The sequence below is a fragment of the Heterodontus francisci genome, chromosome 14 (genome assembly GCF_036365525.1).
Source record: "Heterodontus francisci isolate sHetFra1 chromosome 14, sHetFra1.hap1, whole genome shotgun sequence".
Lineage (NCBI taxonomy): Eukaryota > Metazoa > Chordata > Chondrichthyes > Heterodontiformes > Heterodontidae > Heterodontus > Heterodontus francisci.
The window spans coordinates 109919527-109943354 of NC_090384.1; the positions used below are offsets into that span (position 1 = coordinate 109919527).

Below are 23828 nucleotides of genomic sequence, written 5' to 3' on the forward strand. Positions count from 1 at the left end.
AACCTCCTCTGTACCCTCTCCAAAGCCTCCACATCCTTCTGGTAGTGTGGCGACCAGAATTGCACGCAATATTCTAAGTGTGGCCTAACTAAGGTTCTATACAGCTGCAGCATGACTTGCCAATTTTTATACTCTATGCCCCGACCGATGAAGGCAAGCATGCCGTATGCCTTCTTGACTACCTTATCCACCTGCGTTGCCACTTTCAGTGACCTGTGGACCTGTACGCCCAGATCTCTCTGCCTGTCAATACTCCTAAGGGTTCTGCCATTTACTGTATACCTCCCACCTGCATTAGACCTTCCAAAATGCATTACCTCACATTTGTCCGGATTAAATTCCATCTGCCATTTCTCCGCCCAAGTCTCCAACTGATCTATATCCTGCTGTATCCTCTGACAATTAGAATTAGAATTAGAATATTACAGCGCAGTACAGGCCCTTCGGCCCTCGATGTTGCGCCGATCATCTGACCTACACTATTCCATTTACATCCATATGTCTATCCAATGACCACTTAAATGCCCTTAAAGTTGGCGAGTCTACTACTGTTGCAGGCAGGGCGTTCCACGCCCCTACTACTCTCTGCATAAAGAAACTACCTCTGACATCTGTCCTATATCTTTCACCCCTCAACTTAAAGCTATGTCCCCTCGTGTTTGCCATCCTCATCCGAGGAAAAAGACTCTCACTATCCACCCTATCTAACCCTCTGATTATCTTGTATGTCTCTATTAAGTCACCTCTCCTCCTCCTTCTCTCTAACGAAAACAACCCCAAGTCCCTCAGCCTTTCCTCGTAAGACCTTCCTTCCATACCAGGCAACATCCTAGTAAATCTCCTCTGCACCCTTTCCAAAGCTTCGACATCCTTCCTATAATGCGGTGACCAGAACTGCACGCAATACTCCAGGTGCGGCCTCACCAGAGTTTTGTACAGCTGCATCATGACCCCGTGGCTCTGAAACTCGATCCCCCTACTAATAAAGGCTAACACACCATATGCCTTCTTAACAGCCCTATTAACCTGACAATCCTCATCACTGTCCGCAACTCCACCAACCTTTGTGTCGTCCGCAAACTTACTAATCAGACCAGCTACATTTCCCCCCAAATCATTTATATATACTACAAACAGCAAAGGTCCCAGCACTGATCCCTGTGGAACACCACTAGTCACATCCCTCCATTCAGAAAAGCACCCTTTCACTGCTCCCCTCTGTCTTCTATGACTGAACCAGTTCTGTATCCATCTTGCCAGCTCACCCCTGATCCCGTGTGACTTCACCTTTTGTACCAGTCTGCCATGAGGGACCTTGTCAAAGGCTTTACTGAAGTCCATATAGATAACATCCACTGCCCTTCCTTCATCAATCATCTTTGTCACTTCCTCAAAAAACTCAATCAAATTAGTGAGACACGACCTCCCCTTCACAAAACCATGCTGCCTCTCGCTAATACTGGCTTCATCCCCTGGTTGAAATGTCTGAGTCTTGACCTGCTTGTCTGCCCATTTCTTTATAGTTGTTTGGGACACTTTAAGGTGTTCCTGAGCCACTTTGCAGACTCTTGTGAGCCGTTCCCAAAACACTGATACATAATCTAGCATAGAATATTTGTCCCTCTGTTCTAAAAACCTTTAATTAATTTTACAGGATCTCTTATCTCATGTCTGTAAACTAATTCAAAAGGACCAAAACCTGTAGACTCATTGGGTGAATCCCTGGTGGCAAACAAAAGAAAGTCTAGCCCTTTATTCCAATCATGGGGATATTCATGACAGTATGATCTAATCATTGTTTTGAGGGTCTGATGATACCTTTCCAAAGCTCCCTGTGTCTGTGGGTGGTATGCTGAACATAGGAACAGGATCAGGCCATTCAGCCCATCAACCCTGCTCCACCATTCAATATGATCATGGCTGATCATCCACTTCAATGCCTTTTCCCCACACTATCCTCATATCCCTTTATGTCATTTGTATTTAGAAATCTGTCAATCTCTGCTTTAAACATACTCAATGACTGAGCTTCCACAGCCCTCTGGGGTAGAGAATTCCAAAGATTCACAACCCTCTGAGTAAAGAAATTTCTCCTCATTTCTATCCTAAGTGGCTTCCCCCTTATTTTGAAATTGTGTCCCCTGGTTCTAGACTCCCCAACCAGGGGAAACATCTTAGCTGCATCTACCCTGTCTATCCCTTTAAGTATTTTGTAGGTTTCAATGAGATCACCTCTCATTCTTCAAACTTTAGAGAATACAGGCCCAGTTTCCCCAATCTCTCCTCATAGGACAGTCCCGCCATCCCGGGAACAAGTCTGGTGAGCCTTCGTTGCATGCCCTCTATGGCAATAATATCCTTCCTAAGGTAAGGGAATCAAAACTGCACACAGTACTCCAGGTGTGGTTTAACCAAGGTTCTATGCAATTGAAGCAAGACTTCACTACTCCTGTACTCAAATCCTCTTGTGATAAAGACTAACATACCATTAGGCTTCTTAATTGCTTGCTACACCTGCATGTTTGCTTTCAGTGACTTATTGATGAGGACACCCAGGTCCCTTTGTACATTTACACTTTCTAATCTCTTACCATTTAAGAAATACTCTGCACATCTATTCCTCCTACCAAAGTGGATAACCTCACATTTTTCCACATTATATTCCATCTGCCATGTTCTTGCCCACTCACTAAGTCTGTCCAAATCCCCTTGAAGCCGCTTTGCATCTTCCCCACAACACATAGTCCCATTTAGTTTTGTGTCATCCGTGAACTTGGAAATATTACATTTGATCCCCACATCCAAATCAATGATATATATTATGAACAGCTGGGACACAAGTACTGATCCTTGCGGCACCCCACTAGTCACAGCCTGCCAACACGAGAATGACCCGTTTATTCCTACCCTCTGCTTTCTGCCTGATAACCAATCCTGAATCCATGTCAGTATATTACCTCCCATGTGCTTTAATTTTACTAACCAACCTCCTGTGGGAGACTTTATCAGAGCGTTGTGAAAATCCAAGTATACCACTTCCACTGACTCCCTTTTATCAATTCTGTTAGGAACATCCTCAAAAAACTCCAACAGGTTCGTCAAACATGATATCCCATTCATAAATCCATGTTGGCTCTGTCCAATCAGATCATTATTATCCAAGTGTCCATTTATCACATCCTTTCGAATAGATTCTAGCATTTTCCCTACTACTGATGTAAGGCTAACAGGTCTGTAATTCCCTGTTTTCTCTCTCCCTCCCTTCTTAAATAATGGGGTAACATTTGCGACCTTCCAATCTACAGGAACTATTTCAGAATCTTTAGAGGTTTGGAAGATTATCAACAATGGCACAGTGGTGCAGTGGTTAGCACCGCAGCCTCACAGCTCCAGCAACCCGGGTTCGATTCTGGGTACTGCCTGTGTGGAGTTTGCAAGTTCTCCCTGTGACCGCATGGGTTTTCGCCGGGTGATCCGGTTTCCTCCCACAGCCAAAGACTTGCAGGTTGGTAGGTAAATTGGCCATTATAAATTGCCCCTAGTATAGGTAGGGGGGATGTGGTAGGAATATGGGATTAATGTAGGATTAGTATAAATGGGTGGTTGATGGTCGGCACAGACTCAGTGGGTCAAAGGGCCTGTTTCAGTGCTGTATCTCTAAAGAAAAACAATCCATCACTATCTCCATAGCTACCTCTTTCAACACTCTGGGATATAGAATATCCATTCCTGGGGACATATCAACCTTCAGTTCCATTAATTTCTCCAGTACAACCTTCTTACTAATAGTAATTTCCTTCAATTCCTCATTGTCCCTAAACCCTTGGATCTCTAATTCTGGGAGATTTCTTGTGGGCTGCGGCCTAACTAGCGTTTTATACAGCTCCATCATAACCTCCCTGCTCTTATATTCTGTGCCTCGGCTAATAAAGGAAAGTATCCCATATGCCTTCCTAACCACCTTATCTACCTGTGTTGCTGCCTTCAGTGATCTATGGACAAGTACACCAAGGTCCCTCTGACCCTCTGTACTTCCTAGGGTCCTACCATCCATTGTATATTCTCTTGCCTTGTTAGTCCTCCCAAAATGCATCACCTCACACTTCTCAGGATTAAATTCCATTTGCCACAGCTCCGCCCATTTTACCAGCCCATCTATATCATCCTGTAATCTAAGGATTTCCTCCTCATTCTTTACAACACCACCAATTTTCGTGTCATTTGCGAACTTACTGATCATGCATCCTATATTCACGTCTAAATCATTAATGTACAATACAAACAGCAAGGGTCCCAGCACCGATCCCTGTGGTACACCACTGGTCACGGGCTTCCAATCGCAAAAACAACCCTCGACCATCACCCTCTGCCTCCTGCCACTAAGCCAATTTTGGATCCAATTAGCCAAATTGCCCTGGATCCCACGGGCTCTTACCTTCTTGACCAATCTCCCATGCGGCACCTTATCAAAAGCCTTACTGACGTCCATGTATACAACATCAACTGTTTTACCCTCATCTACACATCTAGTCACCTCCTTGAAAAATCCAATCAAGTTAGTTAGACACGATCTCCCCCTGACAAAGCCATGCTGACTATCCCTGATTATTCCCTGCCTCTCCAAGTGGAGATTAATCCTGTCCCTCAGAATTTTTTCCAATATTTTCCCAACCACTGATGTTAGACTCACCGGCTTGTAATTACCTGGTTTATCCCTGCTACCCTTCTTGAATAATGGTACCACATTCACTGTCCTCCAGTCCTCTGGCACCTCTCCTGTGGCCAAAGAGGATTTGAAAATTTGTTTCAAAGCCCCTATTATCTCCTCTTTTGCCTCACATAACAGCCTGGGATACATCTCATCTGGGCCTGGGGATTTATCCACTTTTAAGCCCACTAAAACGGCTAATATTTCCTCCCTTTCAATGCTAATATGTTCGAGTATATCACAATCCCCCTCCCTGATCTCTACACCTACATCGTCCTTCTCCATAGTGAACACCGATGAAAAGTAATCATTTAAAACCTCACCTATGTCCTCCGGCTCCGCACAGATTGCCACTTTGGTCCCTAATGGGCCCTACTCTTTCCCTGGTTATCCTCTTACCCTTAATCAGAAGCCTGAAGGAAGAGGATGGCTCGGTAACGTCTTCGCAGTCCGACATACTAAGGATCAGCAAATCTTTTTATGCTGGGCTGTATGATGTGAAGCCCACAGACAGCAGAGCCTCCCAGTCCTTCCTGTCATCTATCACAGAGGTCTTAGATGACAGCATGAGGGAGAGACTGGACAAGCCGCTAACTCTGGACAAGCTGACAAAGGCCGTCAAGTCCTTCGAGACGAGTAAAACTCCTGGAAGCGATGGCTTACCAGTTGAGTTGTATTCGGCCCTGTGGGACTGGGTCGGTCCAGACCTGCTGGAAGTATACGAGAGTATGCTCCTGGTTGGCAGCATGTCAGAATCCATGAAGAAAGGTACCATCACCCTCATCTACAAGTGGAAGGGGGAGAGGGCAGAAATCAGAAATTGGCGGCCCATCTCACTGCTTAATGTTGACTACAAGATTCTGTCCAAAGTCATAGCCAGTCGAGTCAAGTCTGCTCTGGAGTTTGTGATTCACCCCGATCAGACCTGTACTGTACCCAGCAGGAAGATCTCTGATAGTCTTGCGCTACTCAGGGATACGATCGCCTATGTACGGGACAGGAGGGTGGACACCTGCCTCATCAGCCTGGACCAAGAGAAGGCTTTTGACAGGATATTGGACACCTACATGATGGATGTGCTCTCCAAAATGGGGTTTGGGGAGGGAATCTGCAATTGGATCAAACTGCTCTACACAAATATCAATAGCGCAATCTCAATCAATGGGTGGGAATCGGAAAGTTTCCCGATCCAATCTGGAGTCAGACAGGGCTGTCCTCTCTCCCCTGTCTTGTTTGTTTGCTGTAGCGAACCCTTTGCTGAGTCCATTAGGAAGGATGCGAGCATAAGAGGGGTGACAATCCCAGGCAGTGGAGGCACTCAGGTTAAAACCTCCCTGTACATGGATGACGTCGCCGTCTTCTGCTCGGATCCGCTGTCCGTTCGCAGACTGATGAGCATCTGTGACCAGTTCGAACTGGCCTCGGGAGCCAAAGTTAACCACGGCAAGAGCGAGGCCATGTTCTTTGGGAACTGGATTGACCGATCCTTTGTCCCCTTCACCGTCAGGTCAGACTACCTGAAGGTGCTGGGAATATGGTTTGGAAGGGCCGGGGTGTGCACCAAAACCTGGAGGGAACGATAAGCCAGAGTACACCAAAAACTGAGCATATGGGAGCAGCGATCTCTCTCCATTGTGGGTAAGAACCTGGTCATCAGGTACGAGGCAGTCACATTGTTGCTGTACCTGGCGCAGGTCTGGCCCATACCCCACTCCTGCGCTGTGGCGGTCACCCGAGCCATTTTCCGCTTTATCTGGGGATCTGAAATGGACCGGGTCCGGAGGGACACGATGTTCAAACCTCTGGATAAGGGCGGGAAAAATGTACCCAACATCGCCCTCATCCTGATGACTACCTTCGCGTGCGGCTGCATCAAGCTGTGTGTAGACCTCCAGTACGCAAACTCCAAGTGTCACTACGTGCTGAGGGTCTATCTGTCCCTGGTGCTGCGAAGGATGGGCCTGGTCACATTGCCGTGGAAAGCTCCATCCAGTTGGACCGTGCCGTACCACCTATCCTTCGTGGAAAGGTTTCTGCGGGAAAACACCTTTGACCACCAATCCATCAGGCAGTGGTCTGCACGGAATGTCCTCAAGGCCCTACGGGAAAAGGAGACGGGGGATCCTGTCGGATGGTTTCCCGAGCAGACTGCCAAAGTGATTTGGCAGAATGCCTCATTACCAGAACTTTCAAACAAGCACCAAGATGTAGCCTGGCTGGTGGTGAGAAGAGCCCTCCACGTCAGATCCTTCCTGCACGTCCGAAGTCTCGCCCCCTCCACACAATGCCCCCGCGGTGGCTGTGGTGGGGAAGAGATGGTTGCCCACCTCCTTCTGGAATGTGTCTTTGCAAAGCAGGTGTGGAAAGAGATGCAGTGGTTTTTGTCGAGGTTCATCCCGAGCAGCTCTGTAACACAGGAGTCTGTGCTCTACGGGCTGTACCCAGGGACGCACACCGAGATAAACATCAACTGCTGCTGGAGGACTATCAATTTGGTGAAAGACGCTCTTTGGTTTGCCTGAAACTTGCTGGTCTTCCAGCGCAAAGAGTTGTCCACGACCGAATGTCGCAGACTGGCACATTCCAAGGTCCAGGACTACATGCTGAGGGACGCACTAAAGCTTGGGGCAGCCGCGGCAAAGGCTCAATGAGGTAAGACCACTGTGTAAGGTCCCCCCACCAAACTGAACTGAGGGGCTGGATCCATGGGAAACCCCTCGGGCTGTATACACCAAATATGGGTTTGCTGTAAAATGTACATGACAGGTCAAATGGAATGGAAGGGTTGTGAGACAACTCACTCCTGTATTGAAGAAAACTGATTTCCTTTGCACTTTTTGGAATGTCAACTTGGTGCTGTTTTGAACTGTTCTGTAATGTATTTTTTTTTACAGATTTTTATGAATAAAGTATATTTTTGAGAAAAAAATGGGAAATAAGGATGAGATTTATGATACAAGAGATTGGGAATTGTTGCAAATCCATTTAACACACAGCTGAGATTATTTCAGAACTGAGAGTGTAGACAATACGTCACTGTTAAACCAAAATCAGTGAATCTCCCTCCAACTGTGTGGGATTTAACAGACTTAAACAAGGGCAAGAACGTACCATAGTCCTATTGACAATGAGAGAGGAAAATGCTGGGAGTTGGCGGAAAGAGAGGTGAGGACTCAGAAGAGATTCACTCCAGGACACACTTGTGTAGCTAGCAGTTTGTTACTGAGCAACAAGTGCATGTCTGTGTAAACAGTCACTAATCACCTCCTGAGGGAGCTCAGGATACAGACAAAAGCATACATTCAATGTGATGATAACACATTCTCTTGAGACAGATTTATGGATCTGATTGTGATGCAGTAACATGCTGTTTAGCTCAGTCTGATATTTAAACCCCCTCCATCAGCTGAGGCTGTAAAATAGAGCAAGCAGCTCTTAAATCCATTTTACCTGTCATGTACATTTTACAGCAAACCCATATTTGGTGTATACAGCCGAGGGGTTTCCCATGGGTCCAGCCGCTCAGTTCACTTTAGTGGAGGGACCTTACACAGTGATCTTTCCCCATGGAGCCTTTGCAGCGGCTGCCCCAAGATTTGTAACATTTCCTTTTCTCTAAATAATTGATCGGGCGAAACTGTTCCCACTACCAGGAGGGTTGGTAACCAGAGGACACAGATTTGTGGTAATTGGTAAAAGAACCAGAGGGAAGATAAGGAGAAATGTTTGTTTCCACAGTGAGTTGTTGTGATCTGGAACGTGCTGCCTGAAAGGGCGGTGGAAGCAGATTCAATAGTAACTTTCAAAAGGGAATTGGAGAAATACTGGAATAGGAAAAATGTGCAAGGCTTTGGGACAAGAGCAGGGGCAGTGGGACAAATTGGATAATTATTTCAAAGATCCAGCACAGGAATGATGGGCTGAAAGGACTCCTCCTGTGCTGTCAGGTTTTTAGTATGGGCAGGATTTTCCCAATTCAGAAGTCGTCCTGATGCTGGGGACATATCCAGCAGGTAATAACGGGAGAAAGTTGCAGCATGTCAAAGGAAGGTGCCATATTTAAAGGGCAGTCAGCATTCTTCATACAGGCTGCACACACAGAGGGCAGCCTGTCACTGAGAGCAAAAGCCGGTGTGCAGCCAATAGAGAGTGAGTTACATTATGGATATGGGCATCAATCCTTCTGATAAGTATTAGTTATGGTGCCCCTGTGGGCCCTGATGAAGACAGGAAGCCCACATGAATGACAGGCAGGAGGTGTTATCTCACTCTTGTCTGTCCCACAAAGCCAGTAGCAGATGAGGGACTGACAACGGCTCTGGGACCACATGAGACCTCAGGAAGATCCAAGACAAGACGGCATCCTCCACCAGCGCAGATACTCTCACATCAGTGGGCATTGACACACCATTAGAAAGGGTGGCACCAGCTGGGGAACATGGCACAGATGAGTACATGCAGATAACATGGAGGTAGTGATAGATGTGGCCACTCTCTATCGGAGGATTGAGGAAAGGCCCAGTGATGTTTAGCTTCAGCAGATGGCAAGCCTTGGGAGTCATCAGCAAAACTGCAGAAGCTGGAGCAGCATGAAATGTGTGGACATCTGTCAGAGTTCCCAGAGGCTGTTCACTCCCATGCAAATATGATGGAGGAGTCCAAACATGTCATGAGTGGCGCCATGTCTCTGGCGTATGACTGCATGGCGTCCCCCATTGAGAGAGTGGTGACCCGCATGGAGAGCCACATGCAGCAGACCACCAAGTGGATGCAGGAGATGCACAGTGTGGAATTATCCAACAACAGTGTTGAGTGATGTGTGGGTGTGATGGCCCCGAGATACCTGGACCCATTGCCAGGTGTTCAACCACTCCGGGTAAGCAGGGGAGGGCAGGTGGGCCTTGAAAGGGTCAAGAAGTGGCTGCCTGAAGCCTTTGGGGCTTTTCTCAAAGTGCTGCTTGCGTTGATGGCAAATTCTCAGCCCTTTTGACATTGACGTGATCACTGCATGATGATAGAGGCTCACCCCGCACAGATGCAGGTGGCACCCCATGTGCTGGGCCCCTCTAGGACACAGGCACCCAGAGGAGGTCCCAGAGCCATTGTCGATCCCTCATTCTACTGACCATGTGAGACAGACAAGAGTGATGTTAGTGAGTTGCATTTTCAACCAACTCCTCCTGCATGTCATTCATGTGGGCTTCCTGTCTTCATCAGGATCTAGACGGGCACCATCACTAATACTTGTCAGAAGGATTGATGCCTGCATCCATGGCATAACTCTCTCTCTTGGGCTCCACACCCACCTCGCCCTCAGTGACAGGCTGCCCGGCTGCAACCCATCACATTTCCATTGCCTCCTCCTCCTCCACTGGATTTACTGCAGCTATGAATGGCACAGCACCTGCTGATGATCTCTGCTCCTGAGAATGTGAATGTGCTTCTCCTGCAAACACATAATACACAGTGTCACTCTTGTCGGTCTGTACCACTTCCCATGTCCAGCACTGAGTGACCAATGGGCCTTCGGTGTGAGGCAACTTTACAGCTCACTATGGACGCTGGTCCCTGGTCATGCCCAGTGCAAGGTTCAGCCTTACATCTCAGAGACACCATTCAGGATGCTATTATAAATTCCCCTCACCTTACTGATCATCCCAGTTTATTGAAACACTTCCAGCACTGCACCCATATTCATGCAACCATCGCACGGCTACTGACTTCCTCGGCCACCGTATGCCATGGCCTCCTCGTGAGGCTTGTGAGCTGGGAACAGCATCTCCAATCCCTTGCTGCCTACAGGAACACCTCCAGGGAGGGGTCACTGACCCATGGAGCCACCCTTCATCTGACTCCAGCTCTTCCCGTATAGCCTCCCTTGTCCTGCTCCCATTCCGATGCCCTCAATGGGTGGAATTTAATGTCAGCAGCATGGATCTCGACAGCAGAGCAAGAAGCGGGCGACATTGTCATTCAGTTACGTGGCGGCCAGCTAATTAACAAGATGGAGGCGCGGGTCCCAACCAATCAAATGCTGGTGGCGGGTAGGAAGGCATCTGCCAGCGGGCGCCAGCTGATGTGAGGGCAGGTGCTGGTGCTATTTTTAAATGACAGCCAGACCTCACTGCGGAGTCTGTGACCTTCCTGGAGCCAGGGGAGGTCCCACCTTCTGGCCCCTGAAGAGTTTCCCTCACCTCAGCTGCCCCATGGAGTGACTGCCCCTCAGCTCCTCTGAGCTGCCCCACCGAGTGACTGCCCCTCAGCTCCTCTGAGCTGCCCCACCGAGTGACTGCCCCTCAGCTCCTCTGAGCTGCCCCACCGAGTGACTGCCCCTCAGCTCCTCTGAGCTGCCCCACCGAGTGACTGCCCCTCAGCTCCTCTGAGCTGCCCCACCGAGTGACTGCCCCTCAGCTCCTCTGAGCTGCCCCACTGAGTGACTGCCCCTCAGCTCCTCTGAGCTGCCCCACTGAGTGACTGCCCCTCAGCTCCTCTGAGCTGCCCCACTGAGTGACTGCCCCTCAGCTCCTCTGAGCTGCCCCACCGAATGACTGCCCCTCAGCACCTCTCTGCTTTCTTTGTAAGTTTCCTTTTCAAATGAAGGCAGCTGCACAATGGCTGACCTTTCCCTCAGAACCTGAGGCCTGGCCTGAATGCCGCCACCTTTGATTCGTGGGGGATTTGTCGGCCTGTGATCCCGTGTGCGGCACATTTAATTCACAAGGCTGCATTAAGTTTCATTTGACTGCATGTAAATGAGACTGAAGTACGCCTTTAACTATCGGAATTATTCCCTGCGACATTGCCGTCTCTCTGCCGCCAGCATAATGTATCCCAGACCACCCGGCGTCAGATTTCCCAAACAGCAGCTCCGATACGATTCCCCCACTTACCAACCCCGCTTACCACCCCCACTTACCAACCCCGCTTACCACCCCCACTTACCCCCCCACTTACCACCCCCACTTACCACCCCACTTACCCCCCCCACTTACCCCCCCGCTTACCCCCCCACTTACCGCCCCCGCTTACCACCCCCGCTTACCCCCCCACTTACCCCCCACTTACCCCCCCACTTACCAACCCCGCTTACCACCCCCACTTACCCCCCCACTTACCACCCCCGCTTACCACCCCCACTTACCAACCCACTTACCCCCCCACTTACCACCCCCACTTACCACCCCCACTTACCACCCCCGCTTACCAACCCGCTTACCACCCCCCACTTACCAACCCACTTACCCCCCCACTTACCAACCCACTTACCACCCCCCACTTACCAACCCACTTACCCCCCCACTTACCACCCCCACTTACCACCCCCACTTACCACCCCCACTTACCACCCCCGCTTACCACCCCCACTTACCGCCCCCCACTTACCACCCCCGCTTACCACCCCCGCTTACCACCCCCACTTACCGCCCCCCACATACCACACCCACTTACAACCCCAAATAACCACTCCCACTTACCACCCCCGCTTACCACCCCCGCTTACCACCCCCACTTACCACCCCCGCTTACCCCCCCCAGTTTCCACCCCCAGTTTCCACCCCCACATACCGCCCCCACTTACCACCCCCCACTTACCACCCCCCGCTTACCACCCCCCACTTACAACCCCAAATAACCACTCCCACTTACCACCCCCGCTTACCAACCCGCTTACCACCCCCCACTTACTAACCCACTTACCCCCCCACTTACCAACCCACTTACCACCCCCCACTTACCAACCCACTTACCCCCCCACTTACCACCCCCACTTACCACCCCCACTTACCAACCCCGCTTATTACCCCCACTTACCGCCCCCCACTTACCACCCCCGCTTACCACCCCCGCTTACCACCCCCACTTACCGCCCCCCACATACCACACCCACTTACAACCCCAAATAACCACTCCCACTTACCACCCCCGCTTACCACCCCCGCTTACCACCCCCACTTACCACCCCCGCTTACCCCCCCCAGTTTCCACCCCCAGTTTCCACCCCCACATACCGCCCCCACTTACCACCCCCCACTTACCACCCCCCGCTTACCACCCCCCACTTACCACCCCCCACTTACCACCCCCACTTACCACCCCCCACTTACCACCCCCACTTACAACCCCCCGCATACCGCCCCCACTTTCAACCCCCCCGCATCCCGCCCCCACTTACCACCCCCCACTTACCTACCGCCCCCACTTACCACCCCCCGCTTACCGCCCCCACTTACCACCCCCCGCCTATTCACCCCCCCCCCCCCCCGTTTACCACCCCCACTTACCACCCCCGCGTACCACCCCATCAGTGGTTAGCACCACAGCCTCACAGCTCCAGGGACCCGGGTTCGATTCTGGGTACTGCCTGTGTGGAGTTTGCAAGTTCTCCCTGTGACCGCGTGGGTTTTCTCCGGGTGCTCCAGTTTCCTCCCACAGGCAAAGACTTGCAGGTGATAGGTAAATTGGCCGTTGTAAATTGCCCCTAGTGTAGGTAGGGAATATGGGATTAATGTAGGGTTAGTATAAATGGGTGGTTGATGGTCGGCACAGACTCGGTGGGCCGAAGGGCCTGTTTCAGTGCTGTTTCTCTAAATAATAAACAAAATAAATAATAAACTCTGACCTTGTGTGCAGTCTGTATGAAGGCTGCTAACTGCCCTTTAAATATGGCACCATCCGTTGACATGTCCAAACTTTCTCCTGCCCATCACTCTTTTGGGGCAGGCACCCCCTCCTGCTGGACATCAACTAGCAGTGGACAGGAAAATCCCCGAGTATGTCCCGCCACTCATCCCTGCAGCCACGTTACCGGAATTTGAGCCCGACATTGTCGTTTCCTCCCAATTTGGAAAATCCTGCTAATGGACCAGGAAACAGAAAAGCTACAGAGGAAGCATAGTGGGGATGGAGGGTACAGTTATTAATATTAGACAACATCAAGGGATAGGAACATAAGAGTTTGGAGCAGGAGTAGGCCATTCGGCCCCTCAAGCCTGCTCCACCATTTGATAAGATCATGGCTGATCTGATTGTGGTCTCAGCTCCACTTTCCTGTCTGTCCCCCATAACCCTCAATTCCCTTGTAGATCAAAAATTTATCTAACTCAGCCTTGAATATCTTCAATGACCCAACCTCCACTGACTGACAACCCTCAGAGAAAAAGAAATCTCCTCATCTTTACTTTCCATAGCCCTGTGAGTCTGTGTTTTGAGGAGAAACACCGTACTGCGTGCCGAGAAACACCGTACTGCGTGCCGTGAAACACCAATACTGCGTGCCGAGAGACACCAATACTGCGTGCCGAGAGACACCAATACTGCGTGCCGAGAAACACCAATACTGCGTGCCGAGAAACACCAATACTGCGTGCCGTGAAACACCAATACTGCGTGCCGAGAAACATCATACTGCGTGCCGTGAAACACCAATACTGCGTGCCGAGAAACACCAATACTGCGTGCCGAGAAACACCAATACTGCGTGCCGAGAAACATTGTACTGCGTGCCGAGAAACACCAATACTGCGTGCCGAGAAACACCAATACTGCGTGCCGTGAAACACCATACTGCGTGCCGAGAAACACCAATACTGCGTGCCGTGAAACATCATACTGCGTGCCGTGAAACACCAATACTGCGTGCCGAGAAACACCAATACTGCGTGCCGAGAAACACCAATACTGCGTGCCGAGAAACATTGTACTGCGTGCCGAGAAACACCAATACTGCGTGCCGAGAAACACCAATACTGCGTGCCGTGAAACATCATACTGCGTGCCGTGAAACACCAATACTGCGTGCCGAGAAACACCAATACTGCGTGCCGTGAAACACCGTACTGCGTGCCGAGAAACACCAATACTGCGTGCCGTGAAACATCATACTGCGTGCCGTGAAACACCAATACTGCGTGCCGTGAAACATCATACTGCGTGCCGTGAAACACCAATACTGCGTGCCGTGAAACACCGTACTGCGTGCCGAGAAACACCAATACTGCGTGCCGTGAAACACCAATACTGCGTGCCGAGAAACACCAATACTGCGTGCCGTGAAACATCATACTGCGTGCCGTGAAACACCAATACTGCGTGCCGAGAAACACCAATACTGCGTGCCGAGAAACATTGTACTGCGTGCCGAGAAACACCAATACTGCGTGCCGAGAAACACCAATACTGCGTGCCGAGAAACATTGTACTGCGTGCCGAGAAACACCAATACTGCGTGCCGTGAAACACCAATACTGCGTGCCGAGAAACACCAATACTGCGTGCCGAGAAACACCAATACTGCGTGCCGTGAAACACCAATACTGCGTGCCGAGAAACACCAATACTGCGTGCCGAGAAACACCAATACTGCGTGCCGTGAAACATCATACTGCGTGCCGTGAAACACCGTACTGCGTGCCGAGAAACACCAATACTGCGTGCCGAGAAACACCAATACTGCGTGCCGTGAAACACCAATACTGCGTGCCGAGAAACACCAATACTGCGTGCCGTGAAACACCAATACTGCGTGCCGTGAAACACCGTACTGCGTGCCGAGAAACACCAATACTGCGTGCCGTGAAACACCAATACTGCGTGCCGTGAAACATCATACTGCGTGCCGTGAAACACCAATACTGCGTGCCGAGAAACACCAATACTGCGTGCCGAGAAACATTGTACTGCGTGCCGAGAAACACCAATACTGCGTGCCGAGAAACACCAATACTGCGTGCCGAGAAACATCATACTGCGTGCCGAGAAACACCAATACTGCGTGCCGTGAAACACCAATACTGCGTGCTGTGAAACATCATACTGCGTGCCGAGAAACATCATACTGCGTGCCGAGAAAAACAAATACTGCGTGCCGTGAAACATCATACTGCGTGCCGTGAAACACCAATACTGCGTGCCGAGAAACACCAATACTGCGTGCCGTGAAACATCATACTGCGTGCCGTGAAACACCAATACTGCGTGCCGAGAAACACCAATACTGCGTGCCGAGAAACACCAATACTGCGTGCCGTCTGCTTCAGCTGCATCAATGTCGCACTCAGATAAGGATTGATTTAGTATCAGTTATCGATCAAATTGCAACACATCAATGAATGTGAGAGACATGTTGAAAAACCGCTTCATTCAACCCTTAAACATTGATTTGCAGATCAGCTAGACCGAAAAATACAATTGATTAATTCAGTTAAAAATCCCTTTCCACCCCCTCACTCCCCCACTCTGCCCCTCCCCTCCACCTCTCTGCCCTTCCCTCCGCCTCTCTGCCCTTCCCTCTGCCTCTCTGCCCTTCCCTCCGCCTCTCTGCCCTTCCCTCCGCCTCTCTGCTCTTCCCTCTGCCTCTCTGCTCTTCCCTCTGCCTCTCTGCCCTTCCCTCCGCCTCTCTGCTCTTCCCTCCGCCTCTCTGCCCTTCCCTCCGCCTCTCTGCTCTTCCCTCTGCCTCTCTGCCCTTCCCTCTGCCTCTCTGCCCTTCCCTCCGCCTCTCTGCCCTTCCCTCTGCCTCTCTGCTCTTCCCTCTGCCTCTCTGCTCTTCCCTCTGCCTCTCTGCCCTTCCCTCTGCCTCTCTGCTCTTCCCTCTGCCTCTCTGCCCCTTCCCTCCGCCCCTTCACTCCCCCTCTCTGCCCCCGCCAGCCAGCCTGATGATATCAATCTTACCTGTCCAGGTAACGTCCAACACGATGCGACCAAGTACAAGTCTCCAGCGTATAGTTTTGGAGTGACACACGCGAGGTTCACTGTGGACAACTCCCCGGGTCCAGCCTATCTCATCCCGTCACTGCTCACCAGGAGAGGCAAGGACGGGACACCAGCATACTCACTGTACAGCCGGCCGAAGAACATCAACCCGTTCCTGACCCCAGGCCCAGGTAACCCAACACCAGGAGAGACAAGTGAATGTTAACATCACTGTGGCCAGAGTAGCACTTTCCAGTGCAACAGCAAAGTTGAACATTTTAATCAAGATGCATTGCTGGTTAATTTTTGGTTCTCTTATATTTTATAAATAATATATTTTTAACGTAACAGTGTAAAACTCTGGAACAGTTCCTACAGATTGGAGGGTAGCTAAGGGAGGTAGAGAGATAGCAGGGAATTATAGACCAGTCAGCCTGACGTCAGTAGTGGTGAAAATTCAAGAGTCCATTATCAAAGATTTTATCGCAGAGCACTTGGAGAACAGTGGTAGAATCGGGCAGAGTCAGCATGGATTTACAAAAGGGAAATCATGCTTGACAAATCTACTAGAATTCTTTGAGGATGTAACTAGTAGAGTTGATGAGGGACAGCCAGTGGATGTGGTTCATTTGGACTTTCAGAAGGCTTTCGACAAAGTCCCACATAAGAGATTAGCGTGTAAAATTAGAGCACATGGGATTGGGGGTGGTGTATTGCGATGGATGGAAAATTGGTTGGCAGACAGGAAACAAAGAGTCAGGATAAATGGGTCTTTTTCCGAATGGCAGGCAGTGACTAGTGGGGTACCGCAGGGATCGGTGCTCGGACCCCAGCTATTCACAATATATATTAATGATTTATTTATTTTATTTAGAGATACAGCACTGAAACAGGCCCTTCGGCCCACCGAGTCTTGGCGACCAGCAACCACCCATTTATACTAATCCTACATTAATCCCATATTCCCTACCACATCCCCACCAATCTCCTACCACCTACCTACATTAAGGGCAATTTACAAAGACCAATTTACCTATCAACCTGCAAGTCTTTTGGCTGTGGGAGGAAACCGGAGCACCCGGCAGAAACCCACGCAGACACAGGGAGAACTTGCAAACTCCGCACAGGCAGTACCCAGAATCGAACCCGGGTCGCTGGAGCTGTGAGGCTGCGATGCTAACCACTGCACCATCAGATGAGGGAACGAAATGTAATATCTCCAAATTTGCAAATGACACAAAACTGGGTGGGAGGGTGAGTTGTGAGGAGGATGCAGAGAGGCTTCAGGGTGATTTGGACAAGTTGATTAAGTGGGCAAATGCTTGGCAGATGCAGTATAATGTGGATAAATGTGAGGTTATCCACTTTGGTAGCAAAAACAGGAAGGCAGATTATTATCTGAATGGATACAAACTGAGAGAGGGGAATATGCAGTGAGACCTGGGTGTTCTCATACACCAGTCGCTGAAGGTAAGCATGCAGGTGCAACAGGCGGTAAAAAAGGCAAATGGTATGTTGGCCTTCATAGCGAGAGGATTCGAGTACAGGAGCAGGGATGTCTTGCTGCAATTATACAGGACCTTGGTGAGGCCACACCTGGAATATTGTGTGCAGTTTTGGTCTCCTTATCTGAGGAAGGATGTTCTTGCTATAGAGGGAGTGCAGCGAAGGTTTACCAGACTGATTCCTGGGATGGCGGGACTGACGTATGAGGAGAGATTGAGTCGGTTAGGATTATATTCGCTGGAGTTCAGAAGAGTGAGGGGGGATCTCATCGAAACGTAAAAATTTTTAACAGGACTTGACAGGGTAGAAGCAAGAAGGATGTTCCCAATGGTGGGAGAATCCAGAACCAGGGGTCACAGTCTAAGGATACGGGGTAAACCCTTCAGGACTGAGGTGAGGAGAAATTTCTTCACCCAGAGAGTGGTGGGCCTGTGGAATTCGCTACCACAAAAAGCAGTTGAGGCCAAAACATTGCATGTTTTCAAGAATGAGTTAGATATAGCTCTTGGGGCGAAAGGGATCAAAGGGTATGGGAGAATGCGGGAACAGGTTACTGAGTTGGATGATCAGGCATGATCATAATGAATGGCGGAGCAGGCTTGAAGGGCTGAATGGCCTACTCCTGCTCCTATTTTTTATGTTTCTATGTTCCTAAAACAAAGTTTGATTCTAATGTACAACAAACCAGGTAACACAGATTCCCAAAATTTATCCAAATTGTTATGGGAGTTGGGGTACAGTGAGAGGGAATTGGGGTGAGGTGGGGGGAGTTGGGGTAAATTGGAGGGGTTGTGGGAGTTGGGGTACAGTGGGGGTGTGTTAGGCTACAATGAGGGGTAGTTGGGATACAGTGCGGGGGGGGTTGGAGTTGGGGTACAGTGGGGGGGTTGTGCGAGTTTAGATACAACAGGGGGGTTGTGGGAGTTAGGGTACAGTGGGGGGAATTGGGGTACAGTGGGGTGGGGTTGGGAGAGTTGGGGTACAGTGGGGAGGGGTTGGGGTAAAATAGGGGTTGTGGGAGTTGGGGTACAGTGGGGGGGTTGTGGGAGTTGGGGTACAGTTGGGGGGGTTGGCAGAGCTGGGTTCAGTGGGGGGTTGTGGGAGTTGGGGCACAGTGGGGGAGAATTAGTGTACAGTGGGGGGGTTGAGATACAATGGGGGGGGTGTTGTGGGAGTTGGGGTACAATGGGGGGGGTTGGTGAGTTGGGATACAGTGGGGGGAGGTTGGAGGAGTTGAGCATACAGTGGGGGGGGTTGGGAGAGTTGGGGTACAGTGGGGGGGGGTTAGGGGTACAGTGGGGGGTGTTGGTGGCGTTGGGGTACAGTGGAGGGTCGGGGTTCAGTGGGGGGATTTGGGGCACAGTGGAGAGGTTGGGGGAGTTGTGATTCAGTGGGGGGATTTGGGGTACAGTGGGGAGGTTGGTGGAGTTGGGGTACAGTGGGGGGATTTGGGATAAGGTGGGGCTTGGGGGAGTTGGGGTACAGTGGGGAAAGTTGGGTTATAGTGGGAAGGTTGGGGAAGTTGGAGTACAGTGGGAGGGATTTGGGGTACAATGGGGGGGGGTTGGGGGAGTTAGGGTACAGTGGGGGGTTCGGGGAGTTGGGGTACAGTGGTGCGAGTGTTGGGAGAGTTGGGGTACAGGGGGATTTTGGAGTTGGGGTACAGTAGGGGGTTGGGGGAGTTCGTTATAGTGGGGGTTGGGGGAGTTGGGGTACAGTGGGGGGTATTGGAATTGGGGTACAGTGGGCGGTTGGGGCAATTGGGGTACAGTGGGGGGATTTTGGAGTTGGGGTACAGTGGGGTTTGCGGGAATTGGGGTACAGTGGGGGATTGGGGAGTTGGGATACAGTGAGGGCTTGGAGGAGTTGGGGTACAGTAGTTGGCGGAGTTGGGGTACAGTGGGGGGGGCTTTGAACAGTGGGTAGATTGGGGGAGTTGGGGTACAATGGGGAGTTTTGGGGGAGTTGTGGTACAGTGGGGGATTTGGGGAACAGTGGGGAGGTTGGAGGGGTTGGGGTACAATGGGGAGTTTGGGGGAGTTGGGGGACAGTGGGGGGAGTTTGGGTACATAGGGGTGTAGGGGTACAATGGGGGGAGTTGGAGTGCAGTGGGGGCGTTGTTGGTGGAGTTGGGGTGGAGTGGAAGAGTTGGGGTGCAGTGGGGTGAGTTGGGGTACAGTGGTGGGAGAGTGGGTACAATGGGGAGTATTGAGGGATTTGGGGTAGAGTGGGTGGTTGGGGGAGTTGTGGTACAGTGGGGGGGTGTTGGGGTACAGGGGTGTTGGGGTGCAGTGTGGTTGGGGAGTTGGAGTACATTGGGGGTGTTCGGGGAGTTGGGGTGCAGTGAGGGGAGTTGGGGTGCAGTGGTGGGAGGTTGGGGTACAGTGGGGGTGGTGGGGGAGTTGGGGTACAGTGGAGGGGTTGTGGGAGTTAGGGAAGTTGGGTACAGTGGGGGTTGGGGTACAGTGGGGGTGGTGGGGGAGTTGGGGTACAGTGTATGGTTTGGGAGAGTTGGTGTACAGTGGAGGCGTTGTGGGAGTTAGGGTACAGTGGACAGAAATTGAGTACAGTGGGGTGGGGGTTGTGGGAATTGGGATACAGTGGGGGGTTGTGGGACTTGGGCGGAGTTGGGGTACAGTGGGAGCGGGTTGTGGGAGTTGGGGTATAGTGGAGTTGGGGTACAGTGAGGGGGGAATTGGGGTACAGTGGGGGGGTTGGGAGAGTTGCAGTACAGTGCAAGGGTTGAGTGAGTTGGGGTATGTTGGAGTTGGGGTACAGTGAGGGGGGAATTGGGGTACTGTGGGGGGAGTTTGGGTATAGTGGGGGGCGGGGTTGGGATATTGGGGTACAGTGTGGGGAGTTGGGGTACAGTGGGCGGAGGTTGGGTTCAGTGGGGGGGGGTTGTGGGTGTTGGGGTACAGTGGGGGATTGTGGGACTTGGGCGGAGTTGGGGTACAGTGGGAGCGGGATGTGGGAGTTGCGGTATAGTGGGGGGTGTTGGGGTACAGTGAGGGGGAATTGGGGTACAGTGGGGGGACTGGTGGAGTTGCAGTACAGTGGAGGGGTTGAGTGAGTTGGGTATGTTGGGGTACAGTGAGGAGGAAATTGGGGTACAGTGGGGGGTAGTTCAGGTATAGTGGGGGGCAGGAGTTGGGATATTGGGGTACAGTGGGGTGGAGTTGGGATATTAGGGTACAGTGGGGGGAGTTGGGGTACAGTGGGGGGTTGAGATGTTGGGGTACAGTGGGGGGGGGGTATTTGGGTACAATGGGGGGAGTTGGGATATTGGGGGGGATTCAGGTACATTGGGGGGGAGTTCGGATATTGGGGTACTGTGGGGGGAGTTCGGGTACAGTGGGGTGGGGAGTTGGGATATTAGGGTACAGTGGGGGGAGTTCTTGTACAGTGGGGGGGGGCAGTTGGGATGTTGTAATCTCTGAATCTGTCCAGGTTGCTACTCCCCGGAGAAGGCTGGAAGATCAGCTTTCAGTGCAGCTCCTGCGTTCTCCATCGCCGGCAGGACAAAAGGTTTTAGAACTGATTGCTCACCAGGTAAGGTCACTTTAATTGTATTGTTTTTTATTTTAATTGTTTTTTTTTATTTGTATTTTTTATTTTAATTGATTTTTTATTTTAATTGTATTTTTTAATTTTAATTGTATTTTTTTATTTGTATTTTTTATTTTAATTGATTTTTTATTTTAATTGTATTTTTTTATTTAATTGTATTTTTTATTTGTATTTTTTATTTTAATTGATTTTTTATTTTAATTGTATTGTTTTTTATTTTAATTGTATTTTTTTTATTTTAATTGATTTTTTATTTTAATTGTTTTTTTATTTGTATTTTTTATTTTAATTGATTTTTTATTTTAATTGTATTTTTTTATTTTAATTGTATTTTTTTATTTGTATTTTTTATTTTAATTGATTTTTTATTTTAATTGTATTGTTTTTTATTTTAATTGATTTTTTATTTTAATTGTATTTTTTTATTTAATTGTATTATTTTATTTGTATTTTTTATTTTAATTGATTTTTTATTTTAATTGTATTTTTTTATTTAATTGTATTATTTTATTTGTATTTTTTATTTTAATTGATTTTTTATTTTAATTGTATTTTTTTATTTAATTGTATTATTTTATTTGTATTTTTTATTTTAATTGATTTTTTATTTTAATTGTATTTTTTTATTTAATTGTATTTTTTTATTTGTATTTTTTATTTTAATTGATTTTTTATTTTAATTGTATTTTTTTATTTAATTGTATTATTTTATTTGTATTTTTTATTTTAATTGATTTTTTATTTTAATTGTATTTTTTTATTTAATTGTATTTTTTTATTTGTATTTTTTATTTTAATTGATTTTTTATTTTAATTGTATTTTTTTATTTAATTGTATTTTTTTATTTGTATTTTTTATTTTAATTGATTTTTTATTTTAATTGTATTTTTTTATTTAATTGTATTTTTTTATTTGTATTTTTTATTTTAATTGATTTTTTATTTTAATTGTATTTTTTTATTTAATTTTTTTTTATTTGTATTTTTTATTTTAATTGATTTTTTATTTTAATTGTATTTTTTTATTTAATTGTATTATTTTATTTGTATTTTTTATTTTAATTGATTTTTTATTTTAATTGTATTTTTTATTTAATTGTATTTTTTTATTTGTATTTTTTATTTTAATTGATTTTTTATTTTAATTGTATTTTTTTATTTGTATTTTTTATTTTAATTGATTTTTTATTTTAATTGTATTTTTTTATTTGTATTTTTTATTTTAATTGATTTTTTATTTTAATTGTATTTTTTTATTTAATTGTATTTTTAATTTTAATTGTTTTTTTATTTGTATTTTTTATTTTAATAGATTTTTAATTTTAATTGATTTTTAATTTTAATTATATTTTTTTATTTTTTTGTATTTTTTTTATTTTAATTGTATTTTTTTATTTAATTGTATTTTTTTATTTGTATTTTTTATTTTGATAGATTTTTTATTTTAATTGATTTTTAATTTTAATTGTTTTTTTTATTTTAATTGTTTTTTTTTATTTTAATTGTATTTTTTTATTTGTATTTTTTATTTTAATTGATTTTTTATTTTAATTGATTTTTAATTTTATTTGTATTTTTTATTTTAATTGATTTTTTATTTTAATTGTATTTTTTAATTTTATTTGTATTGTTTTTTTATTTTAATTGTATTGATTTTTTATTTTATTTGTATTGTTTAACAGGGTGCAGGAGTAACACTGAGTGATTGTTGCCTGTTTCTAATTGTCGAATTAATTTGCTGCACCAGATTTGTTGGATTTCATCATTTTGCAACATAAGAATTTCTTATTTGATTTGTTTGTCTGGAGAGAATGGGTAAATGACCAGGGTCTTTGTTTCTTGTTCAGGTCCTGCTGCGTATTTACTGCCTTCTGTACTCGGCCCAAACATTGTAAACAAATCCTCTTCCGCCAATTTCTCTCTCAGTGGACGAAATAAAATCGGCAGCTTCCATGAAGACTTCCAGAAGGTAGAATCTGTCTCCAGCTGCTTCCCCTTTAGTAATATCTGTTAGTATCTGGCAGCAATGATTGCTCCAAATCCCCATCTCTGGTTTGCTCAGTGCACCTTCACTGTACAACATGGAGATACCCCCATGCCATTTAATCATGAATTAACCAAAAGTCTTCCAAGATATGGGAAAAGGCAGGTACATGGAGTTAGAATATAGATTAGGGTTGTCCAACATACAATCTGGCCCGTTAATCCTGTGTGACTGACACTGGGCTGCACGGGCACAGTGAGCAATGATTGGCAGTTTGAGGAGGGGAAGAGGGTGGAGGGGGGTTGAGGATGGGGGGGAGAGAGAGTGAGGGGGGGAAGTGAGGGGGAGGGAAGAGAGAGGGGAGAAGAGAGA

General features: G+C 47.7%; 1 protein-coding gene across 2 annotated transcripts in view; it reads left to right on the forward strand.

The window, feature by feature from the left end:
• LOC137377220 (ciliary microtubule associated protein 1A-like) overlaps window positions 1–23828 on the forward strand; it is a 68395-nt gene that overhangs the window by 19072 nt on the left and 25495 nt on the right. For both annotated transcript variants that reach the window (XM_068046758.1, XM_068046759.1), the window contains exons 3-5: window positions 16384–16587; window positions 21353–21454; window positions 23320–23441. In XM_068046758.1, the coding sequence (XP_067902859.1) occupies window positions 16384–16587; window positions 21353–21454; window positions 23320–23441 (428 nt within the window). The remainder of the gene's footprint in view (window positions 1–16383; window positions 16588–21352; window positions 21455–23319; window positions 23442–23828) is intronic.